Below are 22,023 nucleotides of genomic sequence, written 5' to 3' on the forward strand. Positions count from 1 at the left end.
TACAGAAACTAAAAGAGAAACCCACTTTGAACAAAATAATTTTGGAAATGTATCCCAGGCAGTCTCAGCCCCAGTGAGCAGTGTCCCAGTGAGGGTTTCAGGCAATCATTACTTAAGACTCGGGGGAAGCCTCTTTTTGCCACATATCATACGGAAGAGGTTGGCTGCCACATTCCTGCACTGCTTTAGGGACTTCGCCTGATTTAGGTGGTGAGCGAATGAAGAAAAAAAAACAATAATCACACAGAGACAGAAAGAAAGGCTGGGGTTGGGTGGACCCGGCTTTCTGATGGAGAAGGCTCAGGCCCCTTAAGCTCAGTGCGTTTACTATATAGAGTAGAACAGAGAGGCGGACTTACTGCATACAGCTGAACTAGGAGACAAGTTAAACAAGTTAACTCATGGTTAAACAAGGAGGCAGGGTTTATGGCATACAGCTGGACCAAGGAGGCAGGTTTAGTTAATCTCTGCAGGAGCAGAGTCTGTAGGGCAGTAGTCTTCAGGCAGTAAATATCCAGATGGAGGAAACGATGGTAGACATCTTCTGCACACACTATCAACATCTCTGCAAGGCCAGATAAAGGCTTTACTGCCTCTCTGAGCCTCACCCCAGGGAGAAGGTTTTGCCACTTTCCCATGGGTCTGAGTCCATATGGTCCTTTCCATGACTGTGCCCATGTCAGCAGCACACATTTACTCAGAAATTCCCTCACTCAGGGCTTCCTCCACTTCTCACAGTCAGCATTGGTTATGGCTGTAACCACAGAAAGACACTACCCCAAATTCTACAACTCCCCACCCTTCCCACCCCCCACCCCCCCACTCCCACCCCCCACCCCCCGTTGCCGCCACCACCACCAATAAACACTCAACGTCAATGTCATTTCCCAGGCTGATGGATGAGGCTCAATAGTGGACCATCATCCCAGCTAGCACAGAGGTCTTGGTTCAGTCTCCAGTGCTGTAGAGGACAACGGCAAAACTACCCCATATCTTAGCTTCACCCTATGTCTGAGCTTAAACTAGACATCATAGAATTAATATTCCAAACAGTAAGACACATGATGACTTGAGAATCAAAATAGTCCAGCTTCCTCCTTGCTCTCTGTTAGTAAGAAGAATGGACAGCTCAAGGGAAACTCACACAGGCGTGCATGCTTCCTTCCAAGGCTAACTCTCGAGGAGCTTCCTCTGATGAAGCCCCATCCCCTTCCACAGTGCCACCACCTGGCAACCAAGTTTTCTGCACAGAAGCATCTAGGGACATTTTAGCTCTAAAGCTTAACTCTGAGCCATAAAAAAGTAACAACCCCCAGGCCATTGAAGACTCAACACCTCCACCCCTGGGTGTATGTAGTTCATATTCCTTTTCAAAGTTTTGTTTTTTGCTTGTTTTTAATCTTGAGTTGATTTAAAGAACATGAGCCACTTAATATCTTTGGACTTGTTTTCCCATATCTAAAATCAAACTGTAAATGGAATCCTTGCTACCTCAGCACCATCTGAGAGCCTTAAAAAACAACCTAGTGAGAGAGCGTTACATTTTCCCAAACATCCTCTAGGTAGGTCTTGGATAATTTGTCCTCAAATGTGACTCCTGGCTATCTGTGTCCAACAATTGCTTGTGCATCAGGAGACAGAGCTAAAATAATACATATACAAGTAATTGTTTAATGGATGTGAGCTATGTATGTAGACCACAGCAGCATCTTCTCGGCCACCTGTTTTCTCTTGCTTTCCTGTGGGAGCGCCTGTTACTTTATCCCATTCTGGCCCAGCCTGGCTGTCACAGGAAGAGAAGGGGAGACAGGTGCCAGAGACAGGCTGCAGGTATACTCTGAGGAGCTGGGTAAGTTTCTGCTGCTGCTGTAACAAAAGGTCATAATGTATGTTCTCTTAGTCCTGGAAACCAGAAATTCAAAACCCAGGGCATCAGGGCTATGCTCCTCTGACAGATGCTCTTGGTAGATCATTCCTTGCCTCTTCCTGGGTGCTGTGGTAGCCATCAATCCTTATAGCTGCACCCCTCCAATCCCCACCTTCACTTTCCATTACATCATGCCCCACCCCCGATGTTTATTTTACCTCTTAGAGCCTGCCTGTCATATTTGATGAGGGTCCATTCTAAGGACATCAAATTAACTTAATTACGTCTGCAAAGACCTACCTGTATTAAGGCCCAGTTCACAGCCACTGGAAGATGAACATAATTCAAGCCATGATAAAAGTTTTCCTGTGTTCCACCTTCATTATCTCTTGAGCTTCACGAGGACTACATTTGCTGGAGATCTCTAGGCTGCCATTAAGATAGCTGGAGAAAAGAGGTGGCAGCTGTGATTCTGAGCCACATTCAGAGTCTCTTAAGAATTGAAGAGTGACAAACTTTTCCTAGCTCATCCGCCAACAAGAGCCCCGTAGCCAGCTGGCCTGAATCCCAGAACCGGTAGCTTCACCCCTTTCTGGGGATGGGGTTAGGCACAGAGAGCCTCAGGTTATGAGGAGAAGGGACTGTCAGACATGAAAGAAGATGCTTCAAGGCTGAGGTGCAGCCAGCTCCCCAGGTGCCAATCATTTCATCGTGCCTGGTTTGAGCTGACTTGGGACCCTCTCTCTTCTTTAATGGCACCATTGAAGTTTCCAGTGATATCCAAGTGATAACTCTTTAATTGAACTACCTTTGAAATTTTGAATTCAGGAGCTTCTGGGGCCATGGATTTTCTTGGCCCAACTTAAAAAGAAAATTATTCCTTTATGATAAAAGCCAAAACAGCATGTTTTATTCTTTTTTTAAAAGTCACTGTGATTCAATTTTAATTTGTACCACACCGTAATGTATTTGGTAATTTATGACTTACAAAGCACACATAAGGGCAGCCTCATTTGCCCTTTAAACCAACCTGTGGTTCAGTAATCATCATCAGAACAAATTAGCTGGTGCTTTCTATACACCAAGGACCATTGTGTAAGTTGAGGTAGACACTGTTATTGTCCCCTTTCAAACAGGTAAAGTTACTCTTCAGTGGCCACAGATCAGCCTCCGCTCCCACTGACCCTCTAGACTCCCAGTCCTCTTCTTTAGGTGAACAAATAGATTGTAAATGTCCACCCTACTTGTTTTGAGCTCCATTTGGATGCCTTTGATTCCAAAAACCTTTACAAAATCCCACAAAGTCCCATGTTACTAACGCTAAATTTTAGGTTCGAGGCACAGCCTCATCCTGTCCCATGACTGCAATCCTCTGCTGTCCTGCATCTGATTTCCCCCAAAAGCAGGGGAAAGTAGTGCCTCCATTTTGCAGCAGGAAGAGTCTGGTAGCAAGGTACAAGGTGTCCTTCCTTTTAGAGTATCCATAACTTTGGTCTGATTTATGCTAGCTATCATGCCTGTGTCCTTGTCTACCCAGTCTCATAAGGGAGAGTGTAAGTTACTAGCCAATGACCATTGAATGCCCAAGATTCTTACAGTGAGTGGTTAAAATAAAAGTTTTTCTCAACAAAGGGTATAAAGACAATTGTCTTAGTCACTGTTCTATCATTGTAAAAAGACACCATGACCATGGCAACTTTTATAAAGGACATCATTTAGTTGGCGCTGTCTTACAATTCAGAGGATTAGTTCATTGTCACAAGGAGGGGAGAGTGGTGGCGTGTAGGCAGACATGGTGCTGGAAAAGTTGAGAGTTCTACATCTGGGCACAGGCAGCAGGAAGAGAGAGACAGTGGGCCTGTCTTGAGCATTTGAAACCCCAAAGCCCACCCTACCCCACCCCCCAGTGACACATTTCCTCCAACAAGGCCACACCTCCTAACCTCTATCAAGTACTGCCACTCCCTAATGACCAAGCATTCAAATATGTGGGCTTCTGGGGGCCATTCCTGCTCAAACCCCCACAGGAGTGCTGGGGTTCATTGGCTAGATCCAACATGTAGTCTCCTATTCCCTGAGTACCATAACATCGATATCCCATGTCTCCTACAACTCCAATTCATTTATTTTACCTCCTCAAATGGCCCACAAAAAACAGAGAGAAACTGTTTGAATGGAGAGCAGCGATTGGCCAAGTGTGGCTGACATTCCCACGAGCTACGCGCACTCTGGGTTTTATTTTTAGATCAGTGTCTGAAACATAAACAGCCAGTATCTGCACATGTTTATTTTCACAAACATCTTTTTTCTTATCTCACCAGGCATTTTGTTTTCCTTCCTAGATCTATAAAGAAGGCTGTGCCATTCAAAGATGTGGATTCTGACAAATACAGTGTTTTCCCAGTGAGTATTGCCATGAATGAGTACGTGTGCACTCCTTATTATATTTCATCTACAAAATTCTTTCCTTTAATAAGACAAGACTGAATTTCATTTGATGAACATACATCAGTTCACAATTTCAAGGGCTTTTTGACTTGATAAAATCACCAGCCATCAAAGCAAACCATAGACCCAGTTCTGTTTTCTCCTCTCCCCGTTCCCACCTGCAGTTCCCCAGTGGGCTATTGTTACCACAAGGGTGGTGTCAATTATTTGGAAATTCATAAATCTGCTTGGGCTTACTTTTTCAAGTGTGTGCGTGTGTCAGTTTGTTTTAGAGTTGTTAAGATGCCAAAGAAGTTTCTGGGGAAACGAACAAGGGTCTTGTCCTCAACTCCCCACAGGACGAGAGACTGCAAGAAGGAACACGGTTGAATAGAATTTTGATTCCTGATTGTTTTAAGCTCTTCAGCAACGTACAAATCCAAATGATTTGCAGTTGACATACATTATTTTTTAATTATCCAATGAAAAGATTCATCACTGGCCAAATAGATGAATTCTTTTATACCCTGAGAAGACTGGTGGCTAACCAAACAACTGAGGAAGCTGGGCAGTCCTGCTGTTTCTAGGAGTATACATGGATGCATACACACACACATATGTACACATATGCATATATGTAAGGACACACGCATATGTACACACATGCACATACATACATATACACATACCCTAACACCTTCACACATAGGCACACACCCAATGTCACCCATCAACACACATTCATTTATGCATACACACCCACTGTTGTCTGGGTTTGGTGTCCTATTACATTTTACCTCACACAGCTTATCTTATATTAGTCTTAATTTCCCTACTGATCTTCAATATTTGAGCTGAAAAACTGTGGATGTCAATATTCCTTAGATAGCCCTGATTAGCCTTCACTGTGGGCCATGTCAAAGCTGGACTAAGCCCTTCTGTGTGTGCTCTTTGATTTCAGACATTGCGGGGCTACCACTGGCGAGGCAGAGACTGTAATGACAATGACAAGACAGTGTACCCAGGCAGAAGGTAACTTTTATTGGAGAAGTGAGACATGATGGCTTTTCCCAAACTGGGGATCCCTAGTTGCTGGGAGAACAGTTGTTTATCCAAAAATGCTTACCAAGAACCTTATACTTGCAAAGCACTTGGGGTGGAGTTAGGCATTTGAAAGTTGCCCCTTCAATGGCATAGCATTCTATTGAGAGAAACTAGTTACACAAAAATGACTGCAGACATTGATACAGCCCCCAAGTAAGTGGGTTCTTTTAGTAAGGTAGACCTGGGAGCTGTGTCCTGTTCTCTTAGAGCAAGGTATGGACTCCAAACAATATGACCCATGCCCCGCTCGAGTCATGACCTGATGGACAACAACCATAGCTCTGCCTTCAAGACATGGCTGGGCCGCCCTTTGCTGTCACAGGACTGCAATGCTGGACCAGCAAGCTGACCAGGGGCTGCACAGCTCACAGGCAGTGTTTGCAGCTTCACCTTGCTAAAGAAGATGGGCTGCAGACTTACTCCTTATGCACACCATTCCACAGCTCCATAGGCCACAGGAACCCTCAGTCATTGGAAAGACTGCCTTCAAGCTGAGGTTCCCAGAAACACTCCAAATCAAGAATGCACAGGCTACGTTGTATGATATTTTGTTTGCATTCTGACAAATACAGCTTGCCTGGAGATCAGAGAGTGGAGCTAGCCACTAGTTAACTACAAAGGCCAGGCAGTGGTGGCATATGCCTTTAATCCTAGCAACTGGGAGAAGCAAGAAGATCAGGAGTTCAAGGCCACCCTGGACTACACGAGATTGAACCAGTCTAAAAGAGAAACAGATCCAGGCAGTGGTGGTACATACCTTTAATCCCAGCACTAGGCAGGTGGAGACAGGAATATAAAGTGGGTGGAGACAGGACCATGGGCCCATTCAGTCTGAGGATTCCTAGAGACAGGATGATTCCCCATTCAGCCTGAGGATTTGCAGAGACAGGCCGAACCATTCGGTCTGAGATTTCATAGAGGAAAGAAGTCTCTGGTGGCTGGCTGCTCTGCTTCTCTGATCTTTCAGCTTTAAATCTAATACCTGACTCAAAGTTTTTATTGTTAAGACTAATTAGGATTGCGCTTCACTAGGTGGCTGCTTTTGTATGTCACAACACTTATAGGGTGCTCTTCCTCGAAGAGCACTGTTATCTTACAGTGGCATTTCCCGTGACACCCATTCATGGAACTAACATTTGCTGAGCATTCCATATATGCCAAAGACTAATGCTGATGTTTTCTTTGTAGGCCAGACAACTGGGATGTCCATCAGGACTCCAACTGTAATGGCATTTGGGTAAGCAATGGTTAAAGTTGAACATCGTCTCTTACTTTCTGCCTTCCCCAGTGTGGATTTTCTTGGGCCACATTGGGAAGGTGAGAGCCCAGGGAACTCTTCCCCTGCTACTTGCATGAGGGATAAAGATTTTCCATCACATAGGAAGACCAGCAATGGTGTCAGAACTGAGGCTTCCTCAGAAACAGCCCATTTAAGCCAGGCTGAGGTCGCCCCTGTCTAATTCCTTTATTCTGTTTGATATGTGATGAACTGGAGTTGATGCTAGCACCCTTACAGCACCCACACAGCTGTTGGAAAAGGCTACGTGATGTTGCCATTTTGTTACGGCCATTTTTGTTTTGTTTCATGAGCCTTGTCAGGTAGCATGGAAATTACCCTGCGTGCACCACTCACCCTGAAACTTCTGACTGTGCTGCCCCAGTTCTCTAGACACAATGGGTTTATAGCTTTCAGGGAGAGAGAAGGGAAGAAAGCAGAAATCCAATCCAGTACTTAACCAGTGGGAAGCAATGGCTGCAGCTTCGTGTGTGACAGTCACCTGACATTTACATGATTTGATGTAAACCAACTTACAAACACAAACTCACGTATAAAAGTAGACAGTCACTTAGAAACATGAAGGAAATCCTAACAAGTCATCAGAGTCTTGGAAAGTCAGGTCAGTTTCTTTTGTTGTTGCTGTTGTTGTTGTTGTTTTTCTTCTAACCCTGAAGTGCTTGCATAGAAATACTTACATCCTATCAATGACAGCATGGCCTCTCTGCTCTACCAAGAACAGTGGTTCTCAACCTTCCTAATGCTGCAACCCTTTAATATGGTTCTTCATATTGTGGTGACCCCCATCTATAAAATTATTTCATTGCTACTTCACAACCATAATTTTACTATTGTTATGAATCATGCTGTAAATATATTATATGCAGAATATCTGATATGTGACACCCAAGAGGGTCTTGACACAAAACTTGAGAGATGACCTAGAAGGTTCTGGAGCTCCCAGCCACTCCCAGCACCTTCACAGGCAGGAGCTGTGCAAACAAGGAGCCTTGAAGATAAAGCTTCCTGGCTTTGAAGGAAATCATTGCTTCATTTTTCTGCTTAGTCCCTGTTCTCTCTCCAGGACACTAGTGGCTCAGGCTTGCATTAGCAATCCCTGTGGTGTGCATTGAGACCTGAGGCTTCCAGTATATAAACAGCGTGACAGATAACTACTGTGCCAACCTCACACACTCTACCCTCAGTCACGCTACCTCTTGATGGGACAGAAAATCTGCACTAGAGCTTGAAGGTGTAGAGGACCCCAAGGTAGCTCTTTTTGTGGTAAATTCAAGCTTGGTTATCTTATCTCAGGACAAAGGATTAGTATGTGGGGATGCTGTCTTTGTCTCATGGTCCTCACTGTTTGTGACATGGTATGCCACCTCTGTAAGGAAGTGGCCAAGCCAAGTCTAAAAGAAATCCACCACGCGCTCAGGTGGTAAAACCTGAAGCTCATCATCACTAACTAGAAAGACACAGTATCTTCGCATCTTCACACCTGTCCCTTTCTTTCTTTTTTCTTTTTTTCTTTTTTTTTTTTTTTTTTTGGTTTTTCGAGACAGGGTTTCTCTGTGTAGCTTTGCGCCTTTCCTGGAACTCACTTGGTAGCCCAGGCTGGCCTTAAACTCACAGAGATCCACCTGGCTCTGCCTCCCGAGTGCTGGGATTAAAGGCGTGCTCCACCACCGCCCGGCTAACACACACCTGTCCCTTTCTACATAGGAAAAATGACTCAGAATTACAAAGTCAAAAACAAGGAGCCTGCAGCCATCAAGGCTGCTACTTACTGCACAGTGTCACCTGGCTCCATTGTTGACTATGATGCGAATAGATGTATGTGTGTTGAGGGTTGGCTCTTGTCATCGGTTAATTACAGGAGGCTCAAGGGACAGTAAAGCTGGATGCTTCTGCTTCCTTCAAGACTTCCCAGCATGTTTGCATGCACATTGGAGCCTTCAAGACCAGGAGCAAGGACTTACTGTTCCCATCATATCTATGTCCACCAAGCACTGTTGTCTTAAAACACGACTAATGTCTCTTCCAAGGGACAGGTGCTGCACTAAGTGTCTTCCTTCAGTTTGGAGGTTTGACTGTAGTGACTGTCACACTCAAGACCAACTGCCCTTCTTGGGTTTCTTAACCCTGGAGTTGTTGACGTTTGAGTTAGACATATCATCATAGAAGCCTTAGGGTATACTGCAGCCTCCTATGCTTCTGTCCACAATGTATCAAGAGTACCCTATTCCACTGGGACAACCACAGGTGTCTCCACGCTTCATCAATGTCCCCTGGATTGAGTGTGGGTTGAAAGGGTGAAATGGATGAAAAGTGGTGTTCCTGAGATGTCTGGACACTTTGATCTCCAGCTCAGAGACTATAGAACACACCCTTGACCTACATCCCCAAAACTCAGTCAGCCCTCAGTGCTCCAAGGAGAGTCATTCCTGTCCCTGCTCCTCTTCTAAATGGTTGCCCCAGATTGCTCTGAAATGAATGGGCCTCATTTCTTGTTATTTTCCTGTTCTATCCTCAATTCCTCTTAAACCCAGCTCATTACATGGAGTATATGTTGGATTAGGGGCCCAAGAGGCTTCAAAGGGTTTTATCTATTGATTTGCCTTTGCATGTTAAATTCAGTTGGGAAGGATTTAGTGTATGTGTCTCATAAATTTAAAATCACACTGCTAATCTCTTCATTTCTCTTTTAAAGGGTATTGATCCAAAAGATGGCATTCCATATGAGAAGAAATTCTGTGAAGGTATGAACTAAAAGTCAGCGTCTTACTACAGTAGATACTTCTTTTCTAGTAGAGTCAAAGTAAAGAGGAAAAAAAATCATCTTTGTGAGGCAGAGCCTGAGGTTAGCAGTTACATTACAGGGTCCATTTAGATGGGTTTTCAAAACTGATCAGAAAAAGACAGGAATAGAAGAAGAGGCAGATCTAGAAGATGCAGAATGTAATTTGTTTAATTGGCTCTTTCACTTGGGGACTAGAAACCTTAATGATAGCATCAGGGAAGACTGCAGAGCACATAACAGAGTAATCAGAAGCTGGGACTTTTCCAAATAACGACAGAGGAAGTAATATCTAATCATTTGCATGTCCTTTTCAACATACATTAAGCTTGGCCACACTGTACTGAGGAGACAGTCTCTAATGGTGAATATCTGAATGACTTAAGAGAAAAGCCAAGCTTCAGCCTGCAGATGCTTCCAGAAATAACTAAGCAAAAGCTTCCTACTCTAAAAGCACAAAATGCCTGGGCATCTGAGCCACTAGTGCTGAAAACCGACTCCAGGGGTAAACCAAAACTAAGACACTGTCCCTGTTTTGTTACTCAATGTTTCTCTGCTCCCCAGAAGATGGTTTTAGTCATGCACTCATTCAACAGCTGTTTCCTGAATAACCGCTCTAATTATCCCAAAGGCGACCTTTTATACTTGAAAAGGTCAACCTAAAGCCTAGTTTGCAAGTTCTCAGAGGGGAAAAAGGGAGGATAGGGAATTGAAAAGTCCGTTGAAAAGTTATGCAAATTAGAAATATTTGTTGAGTGACAGAAAGAACAAATAAGTTTATAACCAAGCCTGGTGGCACAGGCCTGTAATCTCATATAATCATATGTTGAGGCAAGAGATTGAATGTTCAGGTCCTGTTTTGGCTTCAGGGTGATTTCAGGCTGGCCTGAGCAAGTTAATAAGATCCTATCTCAAAATCAGATGTAAAAAGATGGTTAGAGATATAGCATAGTGGTAGAGTATTTGCTTAGCATGTACTGGGTCCTAAGTTCGATCCTCAGTACTACAATAAGAAAAAGAAGAGAGAAGACTGTGAATAACTCTGGAGTTTGGGGAGCAGCTCCATGCTAAAACACTAGTTTAGTATGCATGAGGCCTAATGCTCAGTTCCAGAACTGTAGTAAAATAACAACAATAGCTGCAGATTTAGACGAAACTCTAAACCTTCCAGACTAGTGAGCTGAGGAAGGAAGACCCCTGAATCTCCACATCCCACCACATTGCCCTCTTAGATGTCCTAGACCCTCTTATTCTCCATTCTTGTGGCCCAGCAGCAGCTTCCAGAGAAGTCAAGGCTAAGGAACCACTACAATAAGGCTGGGCCATGCTCTGGCTCACTCCAGGGACTTGGGGATGGAGGAAGGAGACTTCTCTGACTCTAGAGGGATCATTTGATTTTTCTAGGCCCTTAAGTAGATAGAGGGTGTACCCACCAGTAAGTGATTTGTGTAGATGTGTCTCTGAATCTGATTAAGTGACTCTTACATCCAGACATGCAGGCTGCACAGAGACCTTTCTATCTCCTTCTCTCTGTTAATCAGCCAGAATTGTCCATCTAGTGCCTTTGTGTATGTGGATTTAAGGACTTTAAAGAGACCATCATATCTTTAAACTATCAAAATTGCTCCATGAGGTCATTAACTCTTGAAGAGAATCAGTGCATTCTCTAAGAATGCCATTTCCAGAACCAAAATTTAGGACATATTTCTGAACTCAGATCAAGTCTAATTTTTGTGTTCATCCATCATTCACTCTGGATGTTGTACAGCAGTTGCTTTTACGCTGAGCCAGGAAGCACACCTGCATTTGTGCAGCTCAGCTAGCAGTTCCAGCGGCTGAGACATTTCATTCGGCTCCTAAACGCTCCCCTCACACTCTCCAGCACACGAAAAGTGGCAATGTATCACTGTTAGGCTGTACTGTGCATTGGATGCACACCAGGCTATCTGCTGGAATAGCTACTCACTCTGGAGGCTGCCCACTGCTTGAGTACATAAATAATGTAAATAAATTGTGCTTCCTAGGTTCACAGCCCAGGGGAATCATTTTGCTGGGCGACTCAGCTGGGGCTCATTTTCACATCCCTCCTGAGTGGCTGACAGCTTCGCAGATGTCTTCGGTAAGTAATTGGGGCAGCACTCATTCCGGATGTGCTGGCCTTTGCTTTTGTTCTCTGTGCTCTTAATGGGAAGCCAACTCCAAACAGGTGCAAATTTCCCTTTGCAAGGGACATGCACTGTCATTTCCCTCGTAGGCAAACACAGGCAAAGGTTTCTCCTCCTCACCCTCCCAGCCTCATCTCACCTCCTGTCAAAAAGGCAAAGATGGCAGTTGAGAGTCAAGACAGAGGCTGGTATGCAGAAGGAACAGTCATGTGCTGGCTTCTCTTGGAAGTCAGGAGCGTGGAGAGTGTTTCCAGCCTGGATGCTGTCTATAAGCATGCCGAGGCTGGGCAGAGCAGACTGCTGTGCCCTTGAGAGCTACTCCTGTGCTTCATGGGGGAACAGCAGGGGACAGAGAAACTGCCCCCCCCGACACACACACATACACTTCTGAAGAACAGAATGATCCTGTAAAGGGTTTTTCAGTGAAGGAAATAACAAAGCCAGCCATCATAAATAATGAAAGACTCACAGACAACAGCAAAGGAGGAAGACACCAATAGTCACTGACCCGATCAAACACAGGCATTGTGAGAGGAGTTTCCATGTGTTAGATGATCAAATCATGAATACAGGCAGTCACCCATATCTGCAGGTTCCATACCCACAGAATCAACTCACTGCAGATGGAAGCTGCAGGCCAGCTGTGCTGACAGCATTAGTAACAGACTTGTGTCAGCTTTTGTGGACCTCTGCAGATCTGTGTCTGTGAGACCTGCCATAGGTCGAGGACCTTAGAACGGGACCCATGACAGTCTAATGCTGCAGACAATTTTTCTTAGTTTCAGTGTATTTTTTTAACATATATGAAGCAAAGAAAGCAATGATCCAAGGAAGGTTGTTTGAGTTAGGAAAAACATGATCAGTAAAACATGTAAATAAACACCAGTAAGCACCTACTAAATATTAACAGAGCAGCCCCTTCCCAGAACTTTCTCAGGACACACCAATTTAAACATAATTGTCTGACACACAGTATAGCTTATATCTGGGAAAGCAAAAAAACAAGGCAGAAGGCCATATCCAGATTCAGGGTACAATAAGGATAGCGTTCAGCATATCCTTTCAACAGATTGGGTTCTATAGCTATCTTCTAACATCCAACAAGAATAAACATGTCTTATAAATTGAATGTAAATGTTTAACACAGGAGGCATGAAATCACATCCAAGAACAATCCAGGTAACAAAATGAACATGAGGTAAAAGGCCCTCTGCCTTTTTTCCTGGAACCTCTCTCTCAGGTCCCCAAGACATCATTCACCATGTGTCATTCCTTTGACTGTGTTTTAACAGACATATAAAGACTTTTTCTCGTCATTGTTCCTTAAACAATACAGCACACTGCCTGATGACGTGGCACTCCTATTGTATTTGGCATTATAAGTAGTCCAGGGGTATTTAAAAGTATCTGGAAGATGTGTATCGGTCATATGTAAATGCCATTCCATTTTATATAAGAGACTCGAGCATCTATAAAATTTGGTATTCAGAGGGGCTCTACAACCATCCCCCCCAAATCCTAAGGGACTACGGTATGTGGCAAAAGGGGGTGACAACTGTGTGTTCTCCAGTTCTTACCTGCTGGGTTATCACAAGAGCCATTTTCTTCCCCAGCTGAACTGTGCAAACACCTAGGATTTATGTGACAAAGGGTGAGAGTGAGAGAACAGGGTAGGGCATCTGAATGGCACACACCCAAACAAAGGGTGCTGTGCCATCTGCAGCTTCAGCTTCCTAAGGTGAGAGCTGCCACACGAGGATGTGCCAACACCTGTACCAGAATCATCTACATGACCGTCAAGGCCAGTACTAAGTAAAGTAATTAAAATGCAAAATAGAGATGTGTGTGGTAGTACATGCCTATAGTCTAATCCGTTAGAGAGAGCATCAGTAATTAAAGACTAGCCTTATCTACATATTGAGTTTGAAGTCGAACTGGGCTACATGAAACATGTTTTTAAGAGTTTCATTCAAGATGCTGTGCTGGCTAGTTTTATGTCAACATGAGCTAGAATCATTTGGGAAGAAGGAACCTCATTCTAGAAAATGCTCACATCAGATTTGCTGTAGGAAAGTCTGTAGAGCATTTCCTTGACAGATGATTGATGTGGAAGGGCCCAGCTCATTGTGGGCAGTGCCATTCCTGAGCAAATGGTTCTGGGTGGCATAAGAAAGCAGGGTGAGCAAGCTATGGGAAGCAAGTCAGTAAGCAGCACTCCTCCATGGCCTCTGCATCAGCTCCTGCCTCCAGGATCCTGCCTTGAATTCCTGCCTTTGACTTCCCTAAATGATGGACTATAATCTGTAAGGTGAAATAAACCCTTTTCTTCCCAGCTTGATTTTTGGTTATGGTGTTTTATCATAACAATAGAAACCCTACTAAGACAAAAATTGGTAGCAGCTCATGGAGTATTGCTTTGACAGACCTGACTATGGGCTTTTGAGAAGATTATGGAAGAACTTTAGGCTAGAAAAGCCATTGAGCAGTCAGAGCTTAATGAGCTATAGTGGAAACTTACAAGACAAATGCTGGGAGCTTGGAAAATAAAGGTGTTGAGAAAAATGTAGACGGTGGAGACATGGCTTGTGGCAATTCAGAGGAAAGTCTGAAAGTCCCTTAAAAGACTTGTGGTGGTTTAAATGAGCCCTTCTTGGCTCATATATTAGCTGGCTAGATGAACTGTTTGGAAGGATTAGGAGGTGTGATCTTGTTGGAGTAGGTGTTTCCTTAGTGGATGAGGTATGTTGATGGGGTAGGCGTTGAAGATTTAAAAGCCCATATCCCCCCTTCCCATGGCTGCTGCCTGTGGATCAGGATGTAGCTCTCCACTACTTCTCCAGCACCATACCTGCCTACCTGCTGCATGCTACCATGCTCCTCACTATGATAATAATAGACTAACCCTCTGAACTGTAAGCCACTCCCCAATTAAATGCCTTCTTTTATAAGAGTTGTCTAGCCAGGCAGTGGTGGCACATGCCTTTAATCCCAGCACTCAGGAGGCAGAGCCAGGTGGATCTCTGTGAGTTCGAGGCCAGTCTGGTCTACAGAGCAAGATCCAGGACAGGCACCAAAACTACACAGAGAAACCCTGTCTCAAAAAAAAAAAAAAAAAAAAAAAAAAAAAAGAGTTGCCTAGGTCTTGGTCATGGTTTCTCCTCACAGCAATAGAACAATGACAAAGACAAGACTCTATCAGGCCTTTCAATATTTTTAATTAAGTATCTGTGATGTTTGATCATCTAAAGAGTTGGCTGTAATAAGCAAGAGACCAGCACCACTGAAGTAAAACATTTGCTTCACTGGAACAATTGATGCTGGTGAGCTGAAGCTGAGAAATATCTGTGATTAAGAAGAGTACGGCATCATTGAGGATCATAAATCTGCAAGTATTTCCTCAAGATCAGCACATCGAAATTACAGTCCAGAGGGGACCAAGGCTGCATCCCATGCTGGCTGCTGCACTTGATTGTATAAGAGTTACCCAAGTGGTGCTTGTTTTGAAGACAGGAAGGAGTGATAGAGATCAGTTGAGGCTTAGCACTGTGTGGCAGGGCTGGAGTCCATGAAAAGAGACTGGAAGAGGATATTGTTAGAGATACAGCCACAATTGCAGTAGGAGGCCCAAAACTGAAGAGATTATATGGAAAAGTTAAGACATGGCACCATGTTACGGAGTCTGAGTCCCTAAAGAAAACCCAGAAAGGCTACTGATCAAAAACCAAGGCTTTTTCCTTGGTTGATGATTGATACCGGAGGGTCCAGCTCACTGTGGTTAGTGTCACCCCTGAGCTAATGTTCCTTAGCAGTGGTTTTCAACATTCCTAATTCTACAACCCTTTAATACAGTTCCTCATGTTGTGGTAATCCCAACCATAAAATTATTCATTCCTACTTCATAATTGTAATTTTGCTACTAATTTAAGTTGTAATGTAAATATCTGATATACAGGATGTAGCAGTTTGAATGTAATTGCTCCCATAAGCTCTTAGGGAGTGGTACTATTAGGAGGTATGGTTTTATTGGAGTAGGTATGACCTTGTTAGAGGAAGTGTGTCACTGTAAAGGCAGGCTTTGAGGTCTCATATATGCTCAAACCAGTGTCTCAGAACAGTTCCTGTTGCATGTGAGTCAAGATGTAGGGCTCTCAGGTTCTTCTCCAGCATCATGTCTGCCTGCACACCACGTCACACCATTATAATAATGGACTAAACCTCTGAAAATATAAGCTGTCCCAATTAAATGTTTTTCCTGTTTAAAAGGAAACAGTTTAAAAGTGATCACAGTGTCTCTTCACAGCAATAGAAACCCTAAATAAGACACAAGATATCTGATATGCAAAGGGATTATGACCCACAGGTTAAGATACACTGCCTTAAAGCTCCAAGAAAGCAAGTTAAGGAGGCCATGGGAAGCAAGCCAGTAAGCAGTACTTCTCCATGGCACGTGCATCAGCTTGTGCCTTCGGGTTCCTGCTCTGTTAGAGTTTCTACCCAGACTTCCCTCAATGATGGACTGTGATATGGAATTGTAAGCTGGAGTAAACACTTTTCCTATTTGAGGTGCTTTTTACCACAAGAAGAGAAACTCTAAGACAGATGCTAAAATGTACAGCTCTTTCCTTTTCATTTTCTTTGGCAGTCTTCTCTTTGACATAGTGATTTTAATTCGTCATCTAACATTTTAACCAATTTTAAATCTTAAATTGCCAGCATAGATATTCTGTTCATCTCTATGTTATACAATGCCATTTTTACATACAATAAAAAGGGCATTGAACTCATGGGTGAAACTACCAAAATTCCAGTTATTTAACAACTCATCAGTGGAAGTTGCTTTGAGCTGCTCAGAGCAGAGAATTTAAAGTCAGACTCAGGAAGGCTGGAAAGATGTTCAGATGACTCCCCAAATCAGAGCTACCAGACCAAACGCTTCCTCGGACAGAAGGTACCCAGGGCAAGTGCAGGCGCATCACCTCTGTGGGTCATAACCTGAGACAGTCAGGCCAAAAGTTTCCTGTAGAGTCCCTACTACTCTCAAAATTTCAATTCAGCCAGGTACTTCCCTTGCTCAGGATTTGCTATCCCAGCAGCCTACAGTAAACAGCTGACTCCCAAGGGTCTTCACACTCTTGCACTGATAAGTGCTGGGTTAGATGGAATTGGCTGTCCCTGCCTGCCAGATGCTAGCACCACCAGCCGGAACTGCCACCGTGCCAGACCCAAACTCTTACCTCTCTTGTACCTGGTTTCTCACAAGGGCCAGGGGGCAGCATCAGAAACTTCTCATAGTTATACCACCTGGTCACCACTCAGTTGGAGGACACAGCACCTGCAGAGGAAAGAGTCGGACTGGGAGAATGAGTGGCCACAATCCTTGGGAGGTGGCAGAAGACAGAATCCAGTATAGGCTTAGTTTCCAGGTACCTTCTTGATACACATTTCCTTAACCCTTTCATGCAAATAGACGACTCATAAGCTAGGTAAGGCAGCCGAGCATCAAACCAGGTCAGGGTCTTTCTGAGCACGGGGCTCAGAGGTGCTTTTGTAGCCATGAAGCACTGTATGTACCTGGCCCAGAGCACCACAGGTAGCACGTCGTAGTTGTCTCTTTGGGGTGGACCTTGGCTCAAGCAATGCAACAAGAAACGTGAGGTACACTGACCTAACAGGGCATGACAAGAGCCAGCCTGTCCATTATAGCAGAAGGTGACATGTTTGCTCATGGATAGGGGACCTGGGCAGCCCTTGTCATGTAACTGTCTCTGGGTGAGGTTCTTCTGTCTCCTGGAAAACTAGAACTAATTCTAAGAAATCAAACTTTAGAAATTATACATTTTCCCTCATCGCTTCTCCCCCAAATTAAGTAGATTAAACATTAACCCAAATTAACCCAAGCACTTTCAAATTGAATACCTCCCAAGTCCCTTTGAAAAGTTGAGTAACAAGGAGGTGCATCTGAATACACAAAATGCTTGGGTGAATAAAAAGTGCTCCAGGAGTGCTGGAGCGATGGCTAAGTGGTTCAAAGCACTGCTTCTCTTGCAGAGGCTCTGGATTCAGTTCTCAGCAGTCACATGTGCTTCACAACCATCTGTAACTCCAGTTCCAGAAAATGTGACACTTCCTTCTGACCTCCTCCAGCACTGGGCGCACATGTGGTGTACACGTACACACACACACACACACACACACACACACACACACACACACACACACGTAAAACATTCCTACACATAAAATAATCTAAATGAAAAATTTAAGTCCTCTTTTGAAAATGGCTAGAGGAAAGAAAGTGAGTGGATAAAACAGTAAATTCCAAGTCTTGACAATAATTGGTCGGAGATGGTAACAACGGCGATGGAGGATGGAGGAAGGCCACTCTTACCACAGGGACAATTGGAGTACCAATGCAGACCAGCAAGCTGGAATGCACCCAAAGCAGGATGTCCAAACAAGCCAGCTGACTTGGGAAACTGCTCCTCTCAGGACAAATTAAGCACTGGAGATGAAAGGCAAGCCAGATGGTCCTGGGTGTTGAATATGAAACCCAGAAAGAGAAAAGACAGCAGCAGAGAGGAAGCTGTGACTCAACAATAACAATAAAAGCCCTGGTCTTCAATCAAGATTTCTACTGAGGTCAAAGTAGAAGACAAACTTCTTCCTCAATGTCCTGCTTTTCTTTTATTTCACAAGGATCATGTAAAATATCTCGCAGATGTTCTCTTCAAAAGATGAGGGAGAAAAGAAAAAAAAAGCAGGTATACTGTAGGAACAATCCATTTGACTTCAGATTTCAGTCTCAATACTAAATTTCAAAGCACAGCAAAGTCACCTCCACAGTGCTTTGGGAGGAGAGAATATGTATCCAAAACACTCTGTAAGCTATTGTTCTCATACAAAGCTGTGGAACTCTATTCACAGTCACCCAGATTTAGAAAACATATCAAACACACACCATTGGTGGTGGGGGTGTTTTAAGAAGTACACCAATCTTTTTATCATGGTTCTAAAAGAACCAAAGAAAATTCTAAACATAATTCCATACATTTTTAATGTTTGTAATAACAAACATGTAAAATTAAAAGACATGGGCTGAGGAGAGGGCTTAGTATATAAAATGGATATACAAATAAGAGGGACTGAGTTAGCATAACCCCAAATAAAAGGCCAGGTGTGATCACAAAGCTGTAACCCCAGCACTGGGGACAGAGACAGGTAGATGCTGGGAGCTACCTGACCAGCAATCAATGAGATTGAAGCAATCATAAGAGGTCTCCCAACAATGAAAGTCCAGCAGATGGATTCATTATGGAATTCTACCATTGAGAAAGCAACTCCAGTGCTTCTCAAACTGTCCTCAAAACAGAAAGGGAAAACACTGCCAACCCCATCCTATAAAGACAGATGATCCCAATATCAAATAAACCAATCTTCCTCATAACTACAAATACAAAAAATCCCAATAAAAATTTTGCAAATCAAATTTAAAAACACAAGAACAAGATCATATACTTTTTCATCCCAAACACGAAAGATGGTTCAAAACAAGCAATCAAGAAATTTAATTCAGCCAGCTAACAGACTGAAGGGCAGAAACTGCATGATAATCTCAATTTGGGGAATAAACAAACAGCCATTAGTAACCAACCCTTCCTGATAAAATCCGTGAAGAATACAGAAATAGAACACATCTCAGCATAACAAAACCTACACCTGACAAACATACAGCCAACATTATTCTAAATGGGGAAAACATCAAAGCATTTCCTCTTATCTAGATTGAAACAATGGTGCCTCTTCTCTCTTCTCTTATTCAATAAAGTGCTTAAAATCTGATCTAGAGGAAGAAGACAATTTAAAGAAATAAAACCCTACAAATTGGAAAGGGGAAAGTCAAATTATCCCTATTTCTTGATGACATGGTCCTATACTTTTAAAGACCCTGAACACTTCACCAGGAAACTCAAATGTGATAAACATTTTCAGCAAAGTAACAGGGGTCAAAATCAACATACAGAAAATCTGTAGCTTTTCTATATGCCAATATAGATAATCTTTCACCAAGAAAGATATCAAGGGAAATATCTGTTCACAATTGCTTGAGACATACTAAAGTATTTAGGAATAAATGTAGCCGAAGTGAAAGATCTCAACAATGAAAACTTCGACACACCAAAGAAAGGAGTTGAAAACATCCGTAGAAAGACTGAGAAACCTCCCATTTCTATGTATAGGCAGAATTAATATCGTGAAAAGCAACCTACAGATTGGATGCATTTCCCATCAAAATCCCAACGACATTCTTCAAAGGATCAGGGAAAAAACTGTAAAATTTATATGGAAGCACAAACAGCATCAATTTTTATCATAAAGAGCCATGCTTTTCATAATAATCTCAAATTATATTTCAAAGCCACAGGAATATAAACAGCAATAAACAGCATGCTACTAGCGCAAAGACACACATGCGAACCAGAAGAAGAGATTAGAAAACCTGTGTGGGACCAGCCCTCACCTTTACCTGGGTACTCTTGAGGAGTGAGGGATAAGAGATTTAGATAGGAATACAGAGGGGAGAGAAATAGGTAGAAACCCAGAATAGCCTCAGGATGGTCTGGATCCTTATCCACTAGCCCAACACTTTATTCAAAAGGGCTATTTATAACAATGCCAAGGGGCAAGGCAAAAGACCTCCCCCTTGCTAGATACAACCAAGTGCAGACCCTTCCAAACACCTGGCACCCAGGCCCGTGGTCCAATCATTCTCTTATGTGGTTCTGCTAGTAAAACAAGCTCAGATCTCACTAGGAAACCTCTGTGGGCTCCCACAAAAACCCAGAAATAAATGCACACAGTTATAATGACCTAATTTTTGACCAAGCTATCAAAAGCATACACTGGAGAAAAGGCAGCCTCTCTTTAATAAATAGTGCTGGGAAAACTGAATTTCCATGTACAGTAGAATGAAACTAGATCTATTATCTATCATACAATATATTTTTATGATGCCCCTCAACTCCTCCTAAAAAATTGATTTCAGGCAAGTAGTGGCTGCTGAGAATGGGAAAGATTGTCTTCCCTGTGGAAGAACTTCCCAGTCAGTTATCCAATATCAAGTGGTTAGTCATGAAATCATATCTACAAACAAGCACCATTATATGGACTATATTTTTATGAATATAATGTGTATACACACAGACAAACAGAAAGAAAGAGAGGAAGGGAGGAAGGAAGGAAGGAAGGAAGGAAGGAAGGAAGGAAGGAAGGAAGGAAGGAAGGAAGGAAGGAAGGAAGGAAAGAGGAGAAAGATAGGGATTCATAGAGGGAGGGAGGGAAAAGAAAGAAAATCATGTAATTACACTTCAATTTTTTAATTAGCAACATCAAACATGTTTTATTATAAAATAATTACACAGATACTTCTTTTAACATTTTTTATTTATTTAAAAAATTATTCATTTTACATACCAACCACAGATTCTCCTCTCATTCCTCCTCCTACTCCCCGCCTCCCCAGTTTCCCCCTGACCCTCCCCTCCCTTCCTCCCAAAGGGTAAGGCCTCCCATGGGGAGTCAGCCAAGCCTGGTACATTCAGTTGAGGCAGGACCAAGTCCCGCCCCCTGCATCAAGAGTGAGCAAGGCTTCCAGCCATAGATAATGGGCTTCAGAAAGCCAGCTCATGCACCATGGATAGATCCTGGTCCCACTACCAGGGGCGCCTAAATCAGACCAAACTATGTAACTGTCTCCCACATGCAGAGGGCCTAGTCTGGTCCCATGCAGGCTCCACAGCTGTCAGTCTAAAGTTCATGAGTTTCTACTACGAGCTTTGTTTAGTTGTCTCTGTAGATTTCCCCACCATGATCTTGACCCCCCACCTTGCTCATATAATTCCTCTTCCCTCTCTTTGACTGGACTCCCAGAGCTGGGCCTGCTGCTTGGCCGTGGATCTCTGCATCTGCTTCCAACAGTTACTGGATGAAGGCTCTATGATGACAGTTAGGTTATTCACCAATCTGATTACCAGGGTGGGCCAGTTTACGTACTCTCTCCACTATTGCTAGTAGTCTAATCTGGGGTCATCCTTGTGGGTTCCTGGGACTATCTCTAGAACTTGGTTTTTCCCTTACCCCATAATGTCTTTCTCTATCAAGAGATCTCTTTCATTGCTCTCCCACTCTGTCCCCTGCCTCCAGCTCGACCACACTGTTCCCTCATGCTCTTATCCCCTCTCCCTCTATTGCCCCCCCACCCCCCCAGCCACCCCCCACCCCCGCCGCCAACTCATTCCCAGTTTACTCACGGAGATCTCATCTGTTTCCCCTTCCCTCGTTGATCCATGCATCCCTCTTAGGATCTTCCTTGTTTCCTAGCTTCTCT

General features: G+C 43.5%; 1 protein-coding gene and 1 long non-coding RNA gene across 2 annotated transcripts in view; one reads left to right on the forward strand and one right to left on the reverse strand.

Moving 5' to 3' along the window:
- The window catches only part of Aoah (acyloxyacyl hydrolase), a 206,510-nt gene that overhangs the window by 87,549 nt on the left and 96,938 nt on the right, over positions 1 to 22,023 (forward strand). The window contains exons 7-11 of the mRNA XM_006988896.4: positions 4,210 to 4,270; positions 5,256 to 5,326; positions 6,587 to 6,635; positions 9,388 to 9,436; positions 11,499 to 11,593. Coding sequence (XP_006988958.1) covers positions 4,210 to 4,270; positions 5,256 to 5,326; positions 6,587 to 6,635; positions 9,388 to 9,436; positions 11,499 to 11,593 — 325 coding nt within the window. The remainder of the gene's footprint in view (positions 1 to 4,209; positions 4,271 to 5,255; positions 5,327 to 6,586; positions 6,636 to 9,387; positions 9,437 to 11,498; positions 11,594 to 22,023) is intronic.
- Positions 1,377 to 21,817, reverse strand: LOC143273409 (uncharacterized). The gene is made up of 3 exons (XR_013051504.1): positions 21,522 to 21,817; positions 16,874 to 16,971; positions 1,377 to 2,311 (listed from the first exon to the last, which is right to left on the reverse strand). It is a non-coding gene; the product is annotated as an uncharacterized LOC143273409 (long non-coding RNA).

The sequence above is a fragment of the Peromyscus maniculatus genome, chromosome 5 (assembly GCF_049852395.1).
Source record: "Peromyscus maniculatus bairdii isolate BWxNUB_F1_BW_parent chromosome 5, HU_Pman_BW_mat_3.1, whole genome shotgun sequence".
In the NCBI taxonomy this organism is placed as follows: domain Eukaryota; kingdom Metazoa; phylum Chordata; class Mammalia; order Rodentia; family Cricetidae; genus Peromyscus; species Peromyscus maniculatus.